The sequence below is a fragment of the Dipodomys ordii genome, unplaced genomic scaffold, assembly GCF_000151885.1.
Source record: "Dipodomys ordii isolate 6190 unplaced genomic scaffold, Dord_2.0 Scaffold16, whole genome shotgun sequence".
Lineage (NCBI taxonomy): Eukaryota > Metazoa > Chordata > Mammalia > Rodentia > Heteromyidae > Dipodomys > Dipodomys ordii.
In genome coordinates, this window is record NW_012267232.1 from 16,594,109 (window position 1) to 16,611,812 (window position 17,704).

Sequence of the window (17,704 nt, forward strand, 5' to 3'; positions counted from 1 at the left end):
CCTTATATCTGTCATCATTGGAAATTAAAATATTGAGATGCCACTATATTCATACTAGAACAGCTAAAGTCTAAAATAAGAACAAAAGCAAAACAAAACACAATCAATGATTCCCAATTCTAGTAAGCAATGAGTCAGAGCAACAGGAACTTTGATTCACTGCTGGTGGTTATCCAAAATTGTACAGTTATTATAAAAGACAATTTGGCAGTTGTGTAAGTTAATACAGATTTAACCTAGGACCCAACAATCATGCTACTAGATTTATGCCATTAATTATAAAACATCATGCCCACAAGTAATCTTTATGCAAATGTTTATAGAAACTTTACTCAAAATTGGGATGGAGGACACAACCAAGGCATATTTAATATAAATGAACAAAAACAAATCTACATAATGGTTACTATTCAACAAGAAAAAGAACAAGGTATTAATTAATGTACTACTATGGAAGCATTCAAATAAGTAAAATAAACCAGATTGAAAAGGTTATATGTTGCACATTCCCATTCACGTGACATTCTAGAAAAGAAGAGACTGTTAGATGTAGAAAACAAGCTTGTGGATGCCATAGCTAACACAGGAACTAAGTGGACCATATAGCACAGAGTAAACCTTAATTTAAGTAAATAAAAGAAAAATCAGGGGGCTGGGAAGGTGGCTCAGTGGTAGAGCGCTTGCCTTGCATGCCTGAGGCCCTGGGTTCGATTCCTCAGCACCACATAAGCAAAAAAGAAAAAAGCCAGAAGTGGCGCTGTGGTTCAAGTGGTAGAGTGCCAGCCTTGAGCTGAAGAGCTGAGGGACAGCGCCCAGGCCCAGAGTTCAGGCCCCATGACCAGAACCCTCCCCCACCAAAAAAAAAGAGGTGGCAGAAAGAAGCAAAACCAGGTAGGTTTGGAAAACCGTAAGAATAAATTAAATATATATGCAGTACACTCTCATTGGTAAAGATGTTCTTCATTGGGCATGGGTTAATAATTCTGAAAGAATCATAATGGTTACAAGAGTGAGACAAATAAGTAAACCAGTATTTGGTGGGAACCAGATTTTCCTACTGTTGGTAAGAGGTAAATTATAGATGAACAGAAGGAAAGGCTAGAAACCGTAATACTGAATTAGAATTAAAGACATTGATATGAACTCATGAAATACAGATGGACATATTAATAAACATTCATATCTGTACATGAGGAAAAGAATCTCTTCTTCTGTTTACTAAGAGGATCTGGAAGTACTCATAATATGGCCAAAGTTGGCTTTTTTCAATACAGAAAACTAGAGCACTTGGAAGGAATGGCTTATTCTAAGGAGAGAGTACACTTCTGTATGCCTCTACATGAAGTGATCTCAGTCAAATGGCAAGGTTATAGGTAGGTCTATTTGTAGTTGTGTGTGTGTGTGTGTGTGTGTGTGCATATACATGCATGTGCATGTATGTGTGCTGGTACTGGGGCTTTCACTCAATTTTTCACTCAAATCTGGCACTCTTCCACTTGAGCTCACACCTCCACTTTTGGTGCTTTGCTGGTTTATTGGAGATAAACTTCTCATGAATTTGTCTGACTAGGCTGGCTTTAAACTGATATTCTCAGATCTCAGTCTCTTAATTAGGTAGGATTATAGGCATGAGCCATTGATGCCGGGCTATTTTTTAGTTTTGTAAGGAGCTTCAATACTGATTTTTTATAGTGGTTGTACTAAGTTTCCATTCCTAAAATGTCAATGTTGTTCTTGGAAGAACTAGAAAATCAATCTTAAAATTTATCTTGAAGCATAAAAGACTGAATAGCAAAAGCAATCCTGAACAAAATGAGCAATGCTGGAGGTATTATAATATCAGACTTTAAATGATAATACAGAGCCATACTAAAAAACATAGCCTAGTAGTGGCACAAAAATGGTTATGAAAAATCAATGGACCACAGTAGATGACCCAGATATAATCTTATCTTTGACAAAGGAACCAAAAGCATACATTAGAAAAAAGAAAATCTCCTTAACAAATGGTGTTTGGAAAACTGGTTTTCAGTGTGCAGAAAACTGAAACAAGATCTCTGTCTCTTACACTATAAAAAAATCAACTCTAAGTTAATCAAGATATTAATGCAAATATGAAACCTTAAAACTACAGGAAAACATAGGGAAAGCTCTACAAAATATAGAAATAGGTTAAATTATTTCTGAAAAGGACTTCAATACCCCAGAAAAAGAATGAATGATTGGGACTAGAAGCTTCTGTATACTGAAAGAAATAATTATAATCAAGAGACAATCTATAGAATGGAAAAAAGTGAGGGGCTGGGAATGTGGCTTAGTGGTAGAGTGGTTGCCTAGTATGCATGAAGCCCTGGGTTCAATTCCTCAGTGCCACATAAACAGAAAAGGCCAGAAGTGGCACTGTGGCTCAAGTGGTAGAGTGCTAGCCTTGAGCAAAAGAAGCTTGGGGACAGTGCCTGGGCCCAGAGTTCAAGCCCCAGGACTGACAAAAAATAAAAATAAAAAAAAATAAAAAAAATTAGAATGGAAAAAGTTTTCCAGCTGTTTAAAGAATAAAAGATTAATAACTAGAATATATAAAATTTTCAAATAAACATAAAAAGGAAAAATAATCCAATTAACAAATGGCAAACAAACTAGACAACTCTTCAAAGATAAAACACAAATGAATAATAATAAAATAAGAAATGTTCAACATCCTTAGCTATAAAAGAACTGCCAAACAAAACTATGTTAGGATTCCATCTCACTTCAATCAAAATGGTAATCATCAAGAAAATGAACAACAAATGTTGATCTAATCTTATTCTTAAGTATGGGCTACACTAAGTAAGTTCTTCCTAAAAAAGTAAACACTTTTGAAAAAGGAAACATAGGTTACTTGACACTGACCCCTGACTTAACTGGATGATCAAGGTTAATATAACTCTAGTAAATCATGTTCATATAATATCATATTGTAATCATGTGATGATAACATTCATGTTATCCTTAAAATCTATAACCGATACTACCCATGAGGAAAACCTTCAGAAAAGTCACAATTGAGAAACCCTCTTCAAAATATCTGACTTCTACCTCTCAAAGGTGTCTAGGTCATCAAAAACAAGGAAAATATAAGAAGATACAAATGAATATAACAATATAAACAAAATAAATCCACAAAAGGGTTTTAGAGACACATTATTAAATCTGAATAAACTGTGGAGTTTAGTTAATAATTAGGTAACGATACTGAACTTTCACTGAGGATAAATGTGCCAGAGTAATAGAAAATGTTAATAAAGGGCTGGGAAGGTGGCTCAGTGGCAGAGTGCTTGCCTTGCATGCCCGAGGCCCTGGGTTCGATTCCTCAGCACCACATAAGCAAAAAAGAAAAAAGCCGGAAGTAGCGCTGTGGCTCAAGTGGTAGAGCGCTAGCCTTGAGCTGAAGAGCTGAGGGACAGCGCCCAAGCCCAGAGTTCAGGCCCCACGACCGGACCCAAAAAAAAGAGAAAATGTTAATAAAGGCTTGGAATGTGGCTTAGTGGTAGAGTGCTTGTCTAGCATGCATGAATGAAGTCCTGGATCGATTCCTCAGTGCCCAAGCCCTGAGTTCAAGCCCCAGAACTTGCTAAAAAAAAAGAAAAAAGAAAGAAAGAATGAAAGAGAGAAAGGAAGAGAGAAAGAAAGAGAAGGAAAGGAAAGAAGGAAGGAAGCAAAGAAGGAAGGAAGGAAAAAGAAAAGAGAAAAACAAAAACAAAAAAGAAAAAGCTATTAAAGAATACAAGGTGTGGTTTAAACCTTACTGTCCTCACAACTTTTCTGGAGGTCTAAAATTATTCTAAAATAAAATTTATTTTTTAAAAAACTGGTATAACACAGACATATAATATTATATAAAGACATGAAAAGAAAATAAGAGTTAACCAAACAGTAAGGAAATTAACCATGAGCCTGGCCCTGGAAGCTCACGTCTATAATCCTAGATACTCAGGAGGTTGAGATTTGAGGATTGAGGCTCAAAGCCAGCCTGGGGAGGCAAGTCCATGAGACTCCTTTTTTTTTTTTGCTTTTTAATATCTATCTCTCTATCTAGAGAGATAGATAGATATGTCATTATATATCTTTATATAGATATGTTGTTGTTGTTGTTTTTGGTTGTGGGCCTGAACTCTGGGTCTGAGCACAGTCCCTCAGCTCTTCAGCTCAAGGCTAGCACTCTACCACTTGAGCCACAGTGCTACTTCTGTCGTTTTCTGCTTATGTGGTGCTGAGGAATGAACCCAGGGCCCCATGCATGCAAGGCAAGCACTCTACCACTGAGCCACACTCCCAGCCTTAATATATATATACATATATATATATATATAATTATAAACATACTGTACAGAGGGATTACATGAGTAAGATGAGTCCTTTTCCTATTGAGCATTGCTTCCCCCTCCTTTTATCTCCAATTACCAGAAAATCATTGGAAGTGGTGCTGTGGCTCAAATGGTAGAGCACTTGCCTTGAGATGAAGAGCTCAGAGACAGTGCTCAGGCCTAGAGTTCAAGCCCCATGACTGACCGGCCCAAAACAGAAAGTAACCATGTACTAATAAAAATATATTTTACAAAAAAAAGGAAGAAATAGGGCCTTTGAGAGTCAATTAGAATGCTAGGACTCCACTCTCATAGGCTTAATGGCATTTCAAAAATGTGAGTTTAGCCACCTTTTGCCTTTCTACTTTCCACCATGTAATAATGCATTAGTAGGCCTTCCCTAGAAGTTGGCACTTTTATTTTTGTACTTCCAAACCTCTAGAACCATAAGCTAATATATTTGTTTCTTATAAATTATCTAATCTCATTTACTTTTTTACAAAACCATAGGTTAGAGCTAGGCACCGATGGCTCATATCCGTAATCCTAGCTACTCAGGAAGCTGAGATCTGATTATCACAGTTGGAAGCCAGCCCAGGCAAGGAAAGTCTGTGAGACTCTTACCTCAAATTAATCATCAGAAAACTGGAAATGATGCTGTGGGTCAAGTGGTAAGGCACTTGCTTTACAGTGCCCAGGCCCAGAGTGTAAGACCCACAACTGACAAAATCAACGAAACAAAAAATGAAAGCCACAGGTTAAAACATTAAAAAAAGTTTTTGCTAGTGATTTGTATTTTAGAACATAAAAACATAATTCAATAAAACACAGTTCACAGAGATTATCTCACCTCATTTAAAATAACTATAAACAAAAAGCAAAACATAATAATCAATGGGAGGTTGCAGAAAAAAATAATTCTCCTATACTGTTGATGGGAATATCTTAAAGATATCCATTATGGAGGACAGTATGAAGGTACTTCAAAAAGTGAAAATCAGATTTATTAATGTGATTCAACTACGATTTTTAAATTTATATACAGAAAAACTCAAATTAATATATCAAATAGATACCTATAGTCTTTTTTTTTTTTTTTTTTGATCTGGTCGTGGGGCCTGAACTCTGGGCCTGGGCCCTGTCCCTCAGCTCTTCAGCTCAAGGCTAGCACTCTACCACTAGAGCCACAGCGCCACTTCCGGCTTTTTTCTTTTTGCTTATGTGGTGCTGAGGAATCGAACCCAGGGCCTCATGCATACAAGGCAAGTGCTCTACCACTGAGCCACCTTCTCAGCCCCTAGTCTTATATTTATTGGGACAAATCAAAACTAGCTGGGGATGGCTTTGAACCTTAATCCTCAGATTTCAGAATCCTGGGTAGTTATAACTACAGTGATCAGTGCTTAGATATTTTTCATGATTTAATAAATACACATTGCATGAGGTCAATACATAATCATTTTACATATGTATATATGTATATATATGCATGTATGTATATATACACAATTACTATATGAAAATTTAAAATAAAAATAAAAATAGAAGATGGTTATTTGGGGATAGAAAGTGTAGAATTTGTTTTTGATTATTTGTATCTTTCAATAGATAAAATGCTTTACAATGATTTGTTTTCAACAGATAAAGCTATTAATCTAAACTAAAACTAGATTGTTAACCTAATCACAATTTTAAAACTGTCATTGTTTCATATTTATGGCTTTTTTTTTTGCAAGTCCTGGGGCTTGAACTCATGGCTTGGGCACTGTCCCTGAGTTTTGCTCAAGGCTAGCACTCTACCACTTGAGCCACAACCCCAATTCTGGCTTTTTCTGTTTATGTGGTGCTGAGGAATTGAACCCAGGGCTTCATGCATGCTAGGCAAGCACTATACTACTAAGCCACATTCCCAGCCCAGTATTTATGGCTTTCTGTCTCATATTTTAATTAGTGCTTAACTCTGATCCTCCACATAACCTAGCACATGTTGTAACTATATAGATTATATGATTAATATTCAATTACTATGCTAACTTAACAAATAACCTATTTCTAGAGGCATTTTCGTTGGAATACCACCCCAGACTTGCTGAAGTGTAGAATCTGCATTATAGCAAGATCTTCCAAGAGATTAAACTTGCACAGTAAAATTTGAGATATACAAATTTCTGTGGCATTGTTCTTCCAGGTGTGGTCCATCACTTACCTTATTAGAATCACCTGGGTGGCCAAAATAGTACTCTCAGACTTTATTATTTCAAGTATCACTAAAGTTTAAGAGCCATATCTAAAAAAATATCAAGCAGCTGGAAGTGAGGGAAGGAGTGACACTGTCCAAAAAGAAATGTACTCATTATCTGACTTATGGAACTGTAACCCCTCTGTACATCACATATATAATAATACAAAAATAAGAAATATTTAAAAAAGAAAAAAGTAGTGAAGAACAGAAACAGATATTAAACAAGGGGCAAGAAAGGAACTCAAAGAGTTGAAATCTATCAAGAAAGTGGTAAGAAAGGAAGAGAGGAGATAATCATCAGAAGAAACAGTAGAGTCATGTGGAAAGTACAATAACTGTACTGAGAGTAATTTTTTTTTTCGCTTTCTCTTTTTCTTTACTGACCAAGGCACAATGACCTCATTTGTAATCCCAAATAATTCCTAAATCTATGCTGGAAAAGAAGTTAGCAAGATCCCATCTATATGGGAGTCTTATAAGTAGGAGGATCACAGTCCAGGTCAGCCTAGGCAAAAGCAGAAGACCCTACCACAAAAATAACTACAGTGAAAGGGCAAAAAATGTTTTCCTAACAAGAAAAAGACCTTGAATTTACATACCAGTACTTTCTTTTGCTGAAAATAAACAAGACAAAATAAAAAACTGCAATCTCCAACAGGCAAATTACTAGCATGCCAAATGATTTAGAAAAAGATTACAAGGATATACAATGTCTTATTGCAACAATAAGACTCAGTAACATTTTTAACATGTGACTATTACATAAAACATGCATTTCATAAATATTTCCATCACCTATAATTTTAAATGTGTACGTACACTTTTAGAGAAACTTCCATATGCTTGGCTCGTGCAATTGCTTCATCTCTCTCCTTAATCGCCAGTTGCAGTCTAGCCATAATAGCTTCATCACGTTCTCTCTGTGCAAAATACACTTCTTCAACCAGAGCTGCCAAAATAGATAGCCCATAATTAATTAGAAAAAGCAAAGGACAAATGCATATAGTTAGCAAAAGCAAAATTCAAATATAATTCTTTTTTTTGGGGGGGTCCGGTCGTGGGGCCTGAACTCTGGGCCTAGGCACTGTCCCTCTGCTCTTCAGCTCAAGGCTAGCGCTCTACCACCTGAGCCACAGCGCCACTTCCGGCTTTTTTTCTTTTTGCTTATGTGGTGCTGAGGAATCGAACCCAGGGTCTCAGGTATGCAAGGCAAGCGCTCTACCACTGAGCCACCTTCCCAGCCCCTATAATTCTTATTTTAACAAATTTCTTTGACCTAATTGAATTATTATCAATAACTTTAGAAACCATTTTAATAGCTTTTACAAAATTGAGCTAACAACATTCAAAAGAGAAGAAAATATTAAAGGTTCCAATAATAGATGTTAGTTTGTGAATAAAAAGAAACTCATACATTGAAGATAGACATATGTCTTTCTACAATATGAAGAAGACTTTGACATCATTTATTAAAGCCGACAACATGCCTATTCTAATATTTCAAGTCCCCTCTTTGGTATGTAGTATAGCAAAATTATTATACATAACATACGTGCAAAAGGAAACATGCAAAAGAAAAATTTCAGTACCTTTTATAATAATGAAAACTTAGAAATAACAAATGTCCATCAACACGAGCAATAATAAACTACTAAAACATCAGAATGAAATACTACTCGGTATTTAATGTGAATGCTATGGGCAGAAAAGAAAACCTAAGAAATGAAAAGTTGACAAAAATGGCAAGCTGTAAAGTAAAACTACCTACAAATTTCACATAGTCACAACTAGTAAAAATAACTCAACAGGCATGGAAAACATGAGCACCCAACTTGGGATAGTAGTCTCCTCATTGAAATGCTGTAAGGGGAGGAGAGGGAATGGATCAGGAAAGAATAAAAACAGGCAGAAGTGTGATGATTTAGCATTTCATATTTGCCAAAAGCAGGGACACCATTGATACAGATTATGATGCAAATTATATCACTTAGATTTGTAAAATACTACTGAAAAGAGCTTTGATGGTCTAAAGTTGTCCTTTTCTTTCTCTTTCTCTATCTCTCCCTCCCTTTCTTCTTCTTCTGTTGTTGTCGTCATCTTCTACCCCCCCTCTTCTTCTTCTTCTTGCTGGTCTGGGGGCTTGAAATTAGGGGTCTGGGTGCTGTCCCTGATCTCAAGGCTAATATGCTACCACCTGATCCACAGCTCCACTTCCAACTTTTTGGTGCTTAGAGATGAGAGTCGTATGCACTTTCCTGCTGAGGCTGGCTTAGAACACAATCCTTAGATCAAGGCCTCCTGAGTAGCTAGTATTACATGCATGTCCACTGGAACCTGGCTGAAATAGTTCTTTAGTTTTTAAAACAGTGGGATGATGCTCAAAGTTTGTTATGAATTGATTCACAGCTAATCAACACAGTTATCATTATATTACTTAAACTATAAATTCATTCTGAGAAGAGATCAACTCTACCTTTTCCATTATAGAGTATGAAATACTTAAGTGTAAAATATAACATGTTATGACGAAGCAAATGTTGAAGCAACATCTAGTTTGGGGTTAGAATGCTAGCTACTCAGAAACTACATAAAGATAAATTTGTTTTAAAAATCTCATTTGAAGCCAGACCTTGCAGACATATCTGAGACTTATCTCCAACTGACTAGCAAAAAAGTCAGAAGCATATATGTGGCTCCAGTGATAAAGCATATCTGTGCAAGTGCTGGAGGCCTTGAGTTCAAGCTCTAGTACCAGAACACACCTATCAAACAAACAAAACAAATAGAAAATACTTCAAAGAAGAAAGAAAAGAAGTTTAACCATTCATTCATTTATTAAATATTTATCAAAGTTCTGTAACAGTCATGCATATTGTTGTTTTAAGGGAAATGAATATACTAGGCTAATGAGTCCTTTCTATCAGGAATTATACATTGTATTACAGTGAGACAGACAATTCAGTCAGGCAGGCAAGAGGAAGGACAGGGAAAGCAAGAAAAGAAGGAGGGGAAGAAGATAGGAAGGAAGGAAGGAAGGAAGGAAGGAAGGAAGGAAGGAAGGACGGACGGACAAATAAGAGAATTAATAATAGAAGGCCTTGGAAGTATCCAAAAAACAACATGAAAGCCATATGGTTGGAACGTAGTAAGTGAAGGTGGAGTTCTGTGAGATCATTTTTGGCCTTAGAACCCACAGTAAGGATGCTAGATATTGTCTAAGCATGATAGTAGCTACTGAAAATTCCAAACAAGGGAAATCATGACTTTTATGTTTCAAAAGGAATATTCTATATTGTGGGTGAGAAATAGATGAACAAGAGTGGAAACAAAAATGTCAGGACAGTCATCAAAATAAGCAATTCCATCAGTGGTTCTTATAAATGATCTGCAATTGGGAATTTTCAAGTACATATAAATAAATATATATGCCAACCTATAATTTGGTTATTACATGAAGTAGACTTCAACATAAAAACAGTTTCAACAGAAGTATCTTTTTTTTTCTTTTTCCCCTAGTACTGGGATTTCAACTTAGGGCCTTGTGCTTCCCTGGTTTTGTTCATGACATCACTTGAATGACTACCACTTGAGCCACATCTCTACCCAATGTTTTGCTGGTTAATAGGAGACAAAGTCTGCCTGGTCTGGCTTCTCAGTACAATCTTCTAGATCTCAGCATCCTGAGTGACTAGGATTACAGGCATGAGCCATCAGGGCTGGGCCAGTCTATGTTTCAGAAAGAGAGCCCAAGAGTTTAGACTACTACATGCATAAGATGTACAGAAGTGGAAGAAAATTGCAAGTTGTAGTACATATTCTCCTGAACTAAATATTAGATTATTAAAAACAGCCTGGATGAGAAATAACAAAACCCCAAGTAAAGACAATGGTAACAGAAATGAAAAAGAGAAAAACAAAGGGCTCATTAATAACAAAGATTAAGTCTTAGAGTTACTAAGCAGTGAAACTTAAGTAGTAAAATTTAGAGGGGAGGAAAATGAATCACCTGAAGTCACTCACAGTCATTCCTCAAGCTATCAATCATGTAATCTTCATCACATTCTAGGGTAAACATGTTACTTTCTCACCACTGCTCTATTGTTTTTGTTTTTTAAATAAGTTTATTTATTGTGAAAATACTGTACAGAGGGGTTACAATTACATGGGCAAGGTAATGAGTACATTTCTTATCCAGCACTGTTGCCTCCTTTGTTTTCCCCAACCATCTCATCTCTCCCACCTCCTCAACTACACCCTCCCACCCCCTCACCCTCCCCAACCTCCCACCCCGGCCAAAATTGTAAAGTTCATTTTTTGACATTGCGTCTTGTACATCTCATTGTTACAATGGGCCCCATTTGTTAGGAAATAGAAAGACTTGGAGAAAATTACATTAAGTGAAGTAAGCCAGGCCCAAAGAAACAGGTCCCATAGTTTCCCTTATTTCCAATAACTAGTGTATGTCTGGGACAGCAGAAGAAGCTCAGATAAGATGCTAAGCAAAATGAACCCCAAGATAGGGACACAAGTTTTTCTTCCTTGCTATTGTTTCTAACATATTTATAAGGTACCATGTGATTTTTTTTGTTGGTTTGTATGTTCCACTCCCATGGTATAACCCCTGTTTTCACTGTATTTGATGTTGGTATAATTTGGGGAGGGGAAGGGAAAAAACAAAATGCTCTTTTGTTTCTAAGGGGAAAAAAAGTTTTCAGAAGCATTCAAACCCAGAGTCCCATTTTAGTTCTGGGAAGATTGAGAGAACATGTGCGAAATTTTCATTACAAAAACAAAATTATAAAAATTTTTTGGACACATGGTACAGCTATTTGACCAATACAGGATATTAGAACCCAAACTGCCATGAAAGTCAGGAGTATTCCATTTTACTTTGCTCTGGCATTTCCTAATGTGAATCCAAACCCATAAGACATCACAATGGAAAAATCTTTTCCATATAAGATCTTTTTCTCCCACTATGGAGTTCAGAAACACAAGGGAAAACCTGTTAACTTCCTTTTATGTTCTGTTTCTGAATTTGTTAACTCCTAAGCAATCTCACAGGAAAGGCACCAGCAACAGTGATGCCAGCTGGCAAGGGAGAGGTATAGAAGCCAAAACTCTAAAGGAAAAACACTTAATTTTACTCTCGATTTGGTGAACTCCAGAGGTCCACCTGTGCATCTTCCTTTGTCCTTATGCAACTATAACGCAGGAGCTTGTGCCTAGATGCTAGAAAGGGAGCCACACAAAAAAAAATCCAGAAATTAAAGGAGATAGTGGAGAGGAAGAATGTTAGGAAAGCAAGGTAAGATGTAACATCATGATATATTTACAAATTAACATGTACATTCTATCATTCTGAATATTCAGGTATACTGTTAATGTAAAATGCTAATTGGTAGATTTTAAAGGCCAACAAATTTCCTATTGTTTCTATAAAGGTTGATGGTTTTATTTGGTTGTTTTTTTTCAGCAGTACTAAGATTTAAACTTGGAGCCTTGCACTTACTGAGCAGCTGCTCTCAACTTAAGCCACACCCCTAGCCATTTCTGCTTTCATTACTATTTTTTGGATCAAGGTCTATCTTTTATTTTTAAACTACTTTGGAATGGTATCTTCCTATTCATGTTTTTGCATAGCTGGGATGAAACGTGTATGCCACTATGTTCCGGTTGTTTGTTTGTTTTTTTTTAGTTGGCTGAGATGGGGTCTTGCAAATATTTTGCCAAGGCTGGACTAGAACCATGTTCCTCCAGACATCTACCTCCTAGTATTACTGGCATAAGTTACTGAACTGGCTGGGTTTTTTTTTTCTCTCATCTGTTTTTGAGACAGGAGTTTCATTATGTATCCCAGGCATACTGGAATTCCATACACAGTCCAGAATAACCATGGGACTTACTTATCTGATTTAAATGTGACCCGACACTTATAAGAAGACATCGGATGCAAGTTGTATTTCACTTTACATAAAGTAGCAGCGGGTGAAAGGGAAGGATGGCAATGTCTGGGGCTTTAGCAGTAAGTCCCGTTATCTCTTTGTTTAAAGACAAAAAATGCTTAGTATGAAGAGATTATTTGGTTCTATGTGATCAAAAAATGGTTTTACTTTTATAATGTTATTTAAAATCCAAAAATGTACACTCATATACCAAAATTACTATTTAAGTATTTCAAACTTAAAAACTTAAATACCAGAAAATATACACAAAAAACACATGTAGTTTCTAGCTATGTGAATTATAAATGAGAAATAGTTATCCGGGCTGGGAAGGTGGCTCAGGGGTAAAGTGCTTGCCTTGCACGCATGATGCCCTGGGTTCGATTCCTCAGCACCACATAAGTGGAAAAATCCGGAAGTGGCCCGCTCAAGTGGTAAAGCACTGGACTTGAGCTGAAGAGCTGAGGGACAGTGCTCAGGCCCAGAGTTCAGGTCCCACAACCAGCAAAAACAAAACAAAACAAAAACAAAAAAAGAAATAGTTCTCAAATTAAAGCACTACTGGATAATAAATTTAACACTATTAGGTTACATGTAGAATTTTTTGGTTATGAAAAATTTGATTCTTTCTAGAATTTGGTACTTTTAAAGGTTCAATATGCAATGCTCTACCATTTTTAGTAAAGAAAACTTAATTGTAAACACTGAGCTTTTCCAAGGTAGATGACTATTACAAAGTTCACTAGAAAATCAATATAGCATTTTAGTTGGAATTTGCTCATTAAACACCCACAGCTCTAATGCAAATTATGATGGAATGAATAAAGCAAATACGCATGCTTCTTTCTTTTTATTAAATGTAAAATCTACTGTTAATTGCATCTCGTATGTCATACAAACTTTTCTCCTTAACTATTAAATAGAAGCTTTAACAAAAGTCATTAGAGATTCTCTTTCTTTGACTTGAATAAATTTCAATATTTGTTCAGTAAAGGTTCACAGCAGTTAAATTACATTAACAAATATTATTAGCTACTATGTAAGCCAACCAAGTAAAATACTTATATTGTAGGTAAAACAAATCATTGGGTGTTTACAATAATATTTGGATATCTCCATTTTTAAACATGGTTATCAAATATCCTATAATTCTTAGTCAAATGAGAAAGATTCAGAGAGGATCACCCACACCCCCCCACCACTAAATACTCAAATTTGTTTAGTAAGCTAATTGTTTTCTAATATGGGCAAGAGTAAATATGAAGAAGCTGAACCATACTAAGTATGAGTTTATTGAGTCAAGGCAAAGTACATATTTTCTTAATAGAACCCAAGTCTATTGACAAACCCATATTCCACACTTTCCAAACTACTTTTAAAATACAGTTACCAGTGAGAGAGTATATTGGGAAACATTGTAGTTTAAACATTAAATCATGATTCTCTAAATAACATAATTTGAAGGATAGACACTTCTCAGGAAAAAGAATCTGTTTGTTAATAGCCTCGTGGTAGTTATAAATATACAAGCTGAACTAAAAAGAGGAAGAAAATTAGAAGTTTAATACTAAATAATGACAAAATACAGTTAATGTCCCCAAATTCTAAGCAGCCCATATAATATAGACAATAGTTACATAAAAGATCAGATTTGATGAAAGAATTCCTAGATTCATAAGTATTTAGTAGAATAGTTTTACATGAGGAGTGATCACTTTGCCAAGATTTATAATTATGTTAAGTGAATTTTTTCAAATATAGTAATGATTAGTATTTAGTGAAACTATCACACATATACTTCATACCACAAAATTACATTTTTTAAATAATTTTTTGAGATTAAGTGATTATATAAATTTCACAAATTTCACAGTGATATTTAAAGTCACAGACATTTTAACTTTCACAAGGCAAATTGTTATGATCATGGCAAAATTACAATTTTAATATCAAAAATATAATTTAGTTTTCTTTGCATAATTTAAAATCAATAGTAAATATATCAAACCAGATTACAGAAAGTTTACCAAAATCTATTCCAAGTAGTTTGATGCTATGGGTTTTGGTATCAAAATGCTAAATTCAACTGGTTCTTCTACAATTTCTTATATAACACCATTACATCTTTCTAAAATTGCATTTTGTTTTTAAACATTTTACATGCCAGGCACTGGTGCTCATACCTGTAACCCTAGCTACTCAGGGAGGCTGAGATCTGAGAAATTGGTTCAAAGCCAGCCCAAGCAGGAAAGTCTGTGAGACCCTTATTACAAATTAAAACTCAAAAACTCTGGAGTGTTTCAGGTGGTAGAATGCTAGCCTTCAGCAAAAGAAGTTCAGCTTGAGTTCCAGTCTCAGGACTAGCAAAACAAAACAAAACAAACAAAATGAAATCACGTTATACAATTATTTTACAAATCATTTTATATGATTAAAAACTAATACAAGCTCATTACAAAAATTTGGTGGACACAGAAATGTTTAATGAATTTAGTAACTTTCTGTGTATAATTAAACAAAATCTGTTCATATGTCCTTAAACAGTCTTCAGAAATGTAAAATAGCCAGTGCCAGTGTCTCACGTCTATAATCCTAGACACTCAGGAGGCTGAGATCTGAGGATCCTGATTCGAAGTCAGGCTGGGCAGAAAAATCCCCTTGAGACTCTTTTTTTTTTTTTTTTTTGGGTCCAGTCGTGGGGCCTGAACTCTGGGCCTGGGCGCTGTCCCTCAGCTCTTCAGCTCAAGGCTAGCGCTCCACCACTTGAGCCACAGCGCCACTTCTGGCTTTTTTCTTTTTGCTTATGTGGTGCTGAGGAATCGAACCCAGGGCCTCAGGCATGCAAGGCAAGCGCTCTACCACTGAGCCACCTTCCCAGCCTATTGAGACTCTTATCTCCAATAAACTACTCAAAAAAGCCGGAAGTGGTGCTGTGGCTCAAGTGGTAAAGTGCTAGCCTTAAACATAAAGAGCCTCAGGGGACAGTGTCCAGGCCCTCACTTCAAGCCCCAGGACCAGCAAAAAACAAAAAAACAAAAACAAAATCAAACAAATAAGCCCATGTGATTGTAACCCCTCTGTACAGTATGTTCACAAATAATAAAAATAAAAAAAAGTAAAATAGCACAAGAAATTTTATCACTAGGTTACATCACATTTTATTCAACTCAGATGTTTAGAATAATACATTTACATTGCTCCAGCTAGTCACTACATAAACACCATACAATGAATATCTGTATTTTCCTGTGTGAAGGTATTGGAGCCTGAACTCAGTTTTCTCAGTTTTCTGTCTTTTAGATGACACTCTACCACTTGATCTATACTTCCAGTCCAGCATTTTGCTGGTTAATCAGAGATGGAGTATAACAGACTTTTCTTCCTTTCAAGCCTTGATCCTCCAGATCTCAACTTATGAATAGGCATTTTACAGGTATGAGCCACCAGGACCTGGGCTTATAAAAGAATCTTTATGTATATACATAGCTAATTACTGAATAAAGTAAAGTATTTGACTACAATAAGTCAATCTCTTAAACTCTTAACATATGGTATCAGAACAAATTCAAGTTTTGTCAAAAAGAAAATAAAGCTAATAGATATAAATATGAAAATCCTGTGAAATGTAACTACTATCCAAACATTTCCCAGTATCATATTCTCTTTAAAATCTTCAATTAAACACGTGAATGAGAAAAACTAATGTACTGTTCATCAAAATCAATACTAGGAAGCAGAAACATGTTTTGGAGGAAAGGACACATAGGGGAGTACAAGAATGGAGGGAGAAAGGAAAGAGTCAATGTAGTCATTATATTTGATGTACATTATGTAAACAATGAACTACATAACTTGTGAGTAGGTACAAGAAGAAAATGGGGGAGAATGATAGAAGAGGTGATATTGGTCACGATGCATTGAATTCATATTCTGACTTATGGAATTACAACTCCTTTGTACAACTACATAGTACAAATGATTTTAAAATGTGAAAAAAATTCTTAAAATCATTTCCTGAAATTCTTTTGCTATTTTTACATTTTAAATACACTAATTACTAATTACATATATTCTCATAGGCTTGATGCAATGCTAACTTCTAGTATGCTATATATCCAATTGTTAGAGGTTGTACATAATACATTTTCTCTATATTTCACATTTACTTTTTTTGCTGGGGGTGATACTGTATGCACCCTCAAGTACTATCTGGCATTGGTTAGAATTTACCCTGATTCTTTTCTATGGAATTCTGTAGCCAAGTGTAAATAACAAAATTCCATCAAAAATTCTATTCATTATGTTTCACAAAGATGGGTCTTTGTGTTTTGTTTTAAATTAGTATGCCTATTCTTGAAATGTAGTTTCCTGCTTAAAATATATATGTGTGTGATTTGCTCCATTTAATGCTGTGACAGCAATCACGCGCTAGATGAAAGCCATTGAATTTTATAACATCCATACAAAACATAGGATTTAAACATGCATTATTTTTTAATATATGCAATTTTTGTATTTGTGGTATATAGAACTCACTCATTCTCTCTACATTTTTAAATTATTATTATTATTATTGACATAGGATTTCCTTTTGTATAAGGCTGGCCTTGAACTCTTGCCTCAGCTTCCTAAGAATGTTTGTTCTTAGTAATCACCTGGTCAACACCATCTGAGATATGGTATTATAGAAGAATATTTTTCCCCTTTGGGGTGCTAGGATTTGAACCTTGAGCCTCAGACATGTTAGGAAAGTTTTCTAGGACCTTCAGAGTCACATCCCCAGCCAAATAATTCTTTGGGTATTTTTTACCAGTTCTAGGGTCTTCAACTCAGGGCCTGGGAACTGTCTCTGAGCTTCTTTTGCTCAAGGCTAACACTCTACCACTAGAGCCACAGAGCCACTTTCTGCTTTTTCTGATTATGTGGTACTGAGGAATTGAAACCAGGGCTTCATGCATGCTAGGCAAGTCCTCTACTACTAAGCCACATTTCAAACCCGCTAATAATTCTTTTACAGGAGAAATGTATATTTTCTATTACAGAACTTTTACTTTTCCATGCTAATTAGTTGAAATGTCTTTCTATGATTGCTATCTATATTTTGGGTTGTTTTTTTTTTTGGCCAGTTGTGGGGCCTGAACTCTGGGCCTGGGTGCTGTCTCTCAGCTCTT

General features: G+C 35.6%; 1 protein-coding gene across 3 annotated transcripts in view; it reads right to left on the reverse strand.

Moving 5' to 3' along the window:
* Mipol1 (mirror-image polydactyly 1) overlaps window positions 1–17,704 on the reverse strand; it is a 320,856-nt gene that overhangs the window by 227,898 nt on the left and 75,254 nt on the right. For all 3 annotated transcript variants that reach the window (XM_013012202.1, XM_013012201.1, XM_013012203.1), the window contains one exon: window positions 7,408–7,537. In XM_013012202.1, coding sequence (XP_012867656.1) covers window positions 7,408–7,537 — 130 coding nt within the window. The remainder of the gene's footprint in view (window positions 1–7,407; window positions 7,538–17,704) is intronic.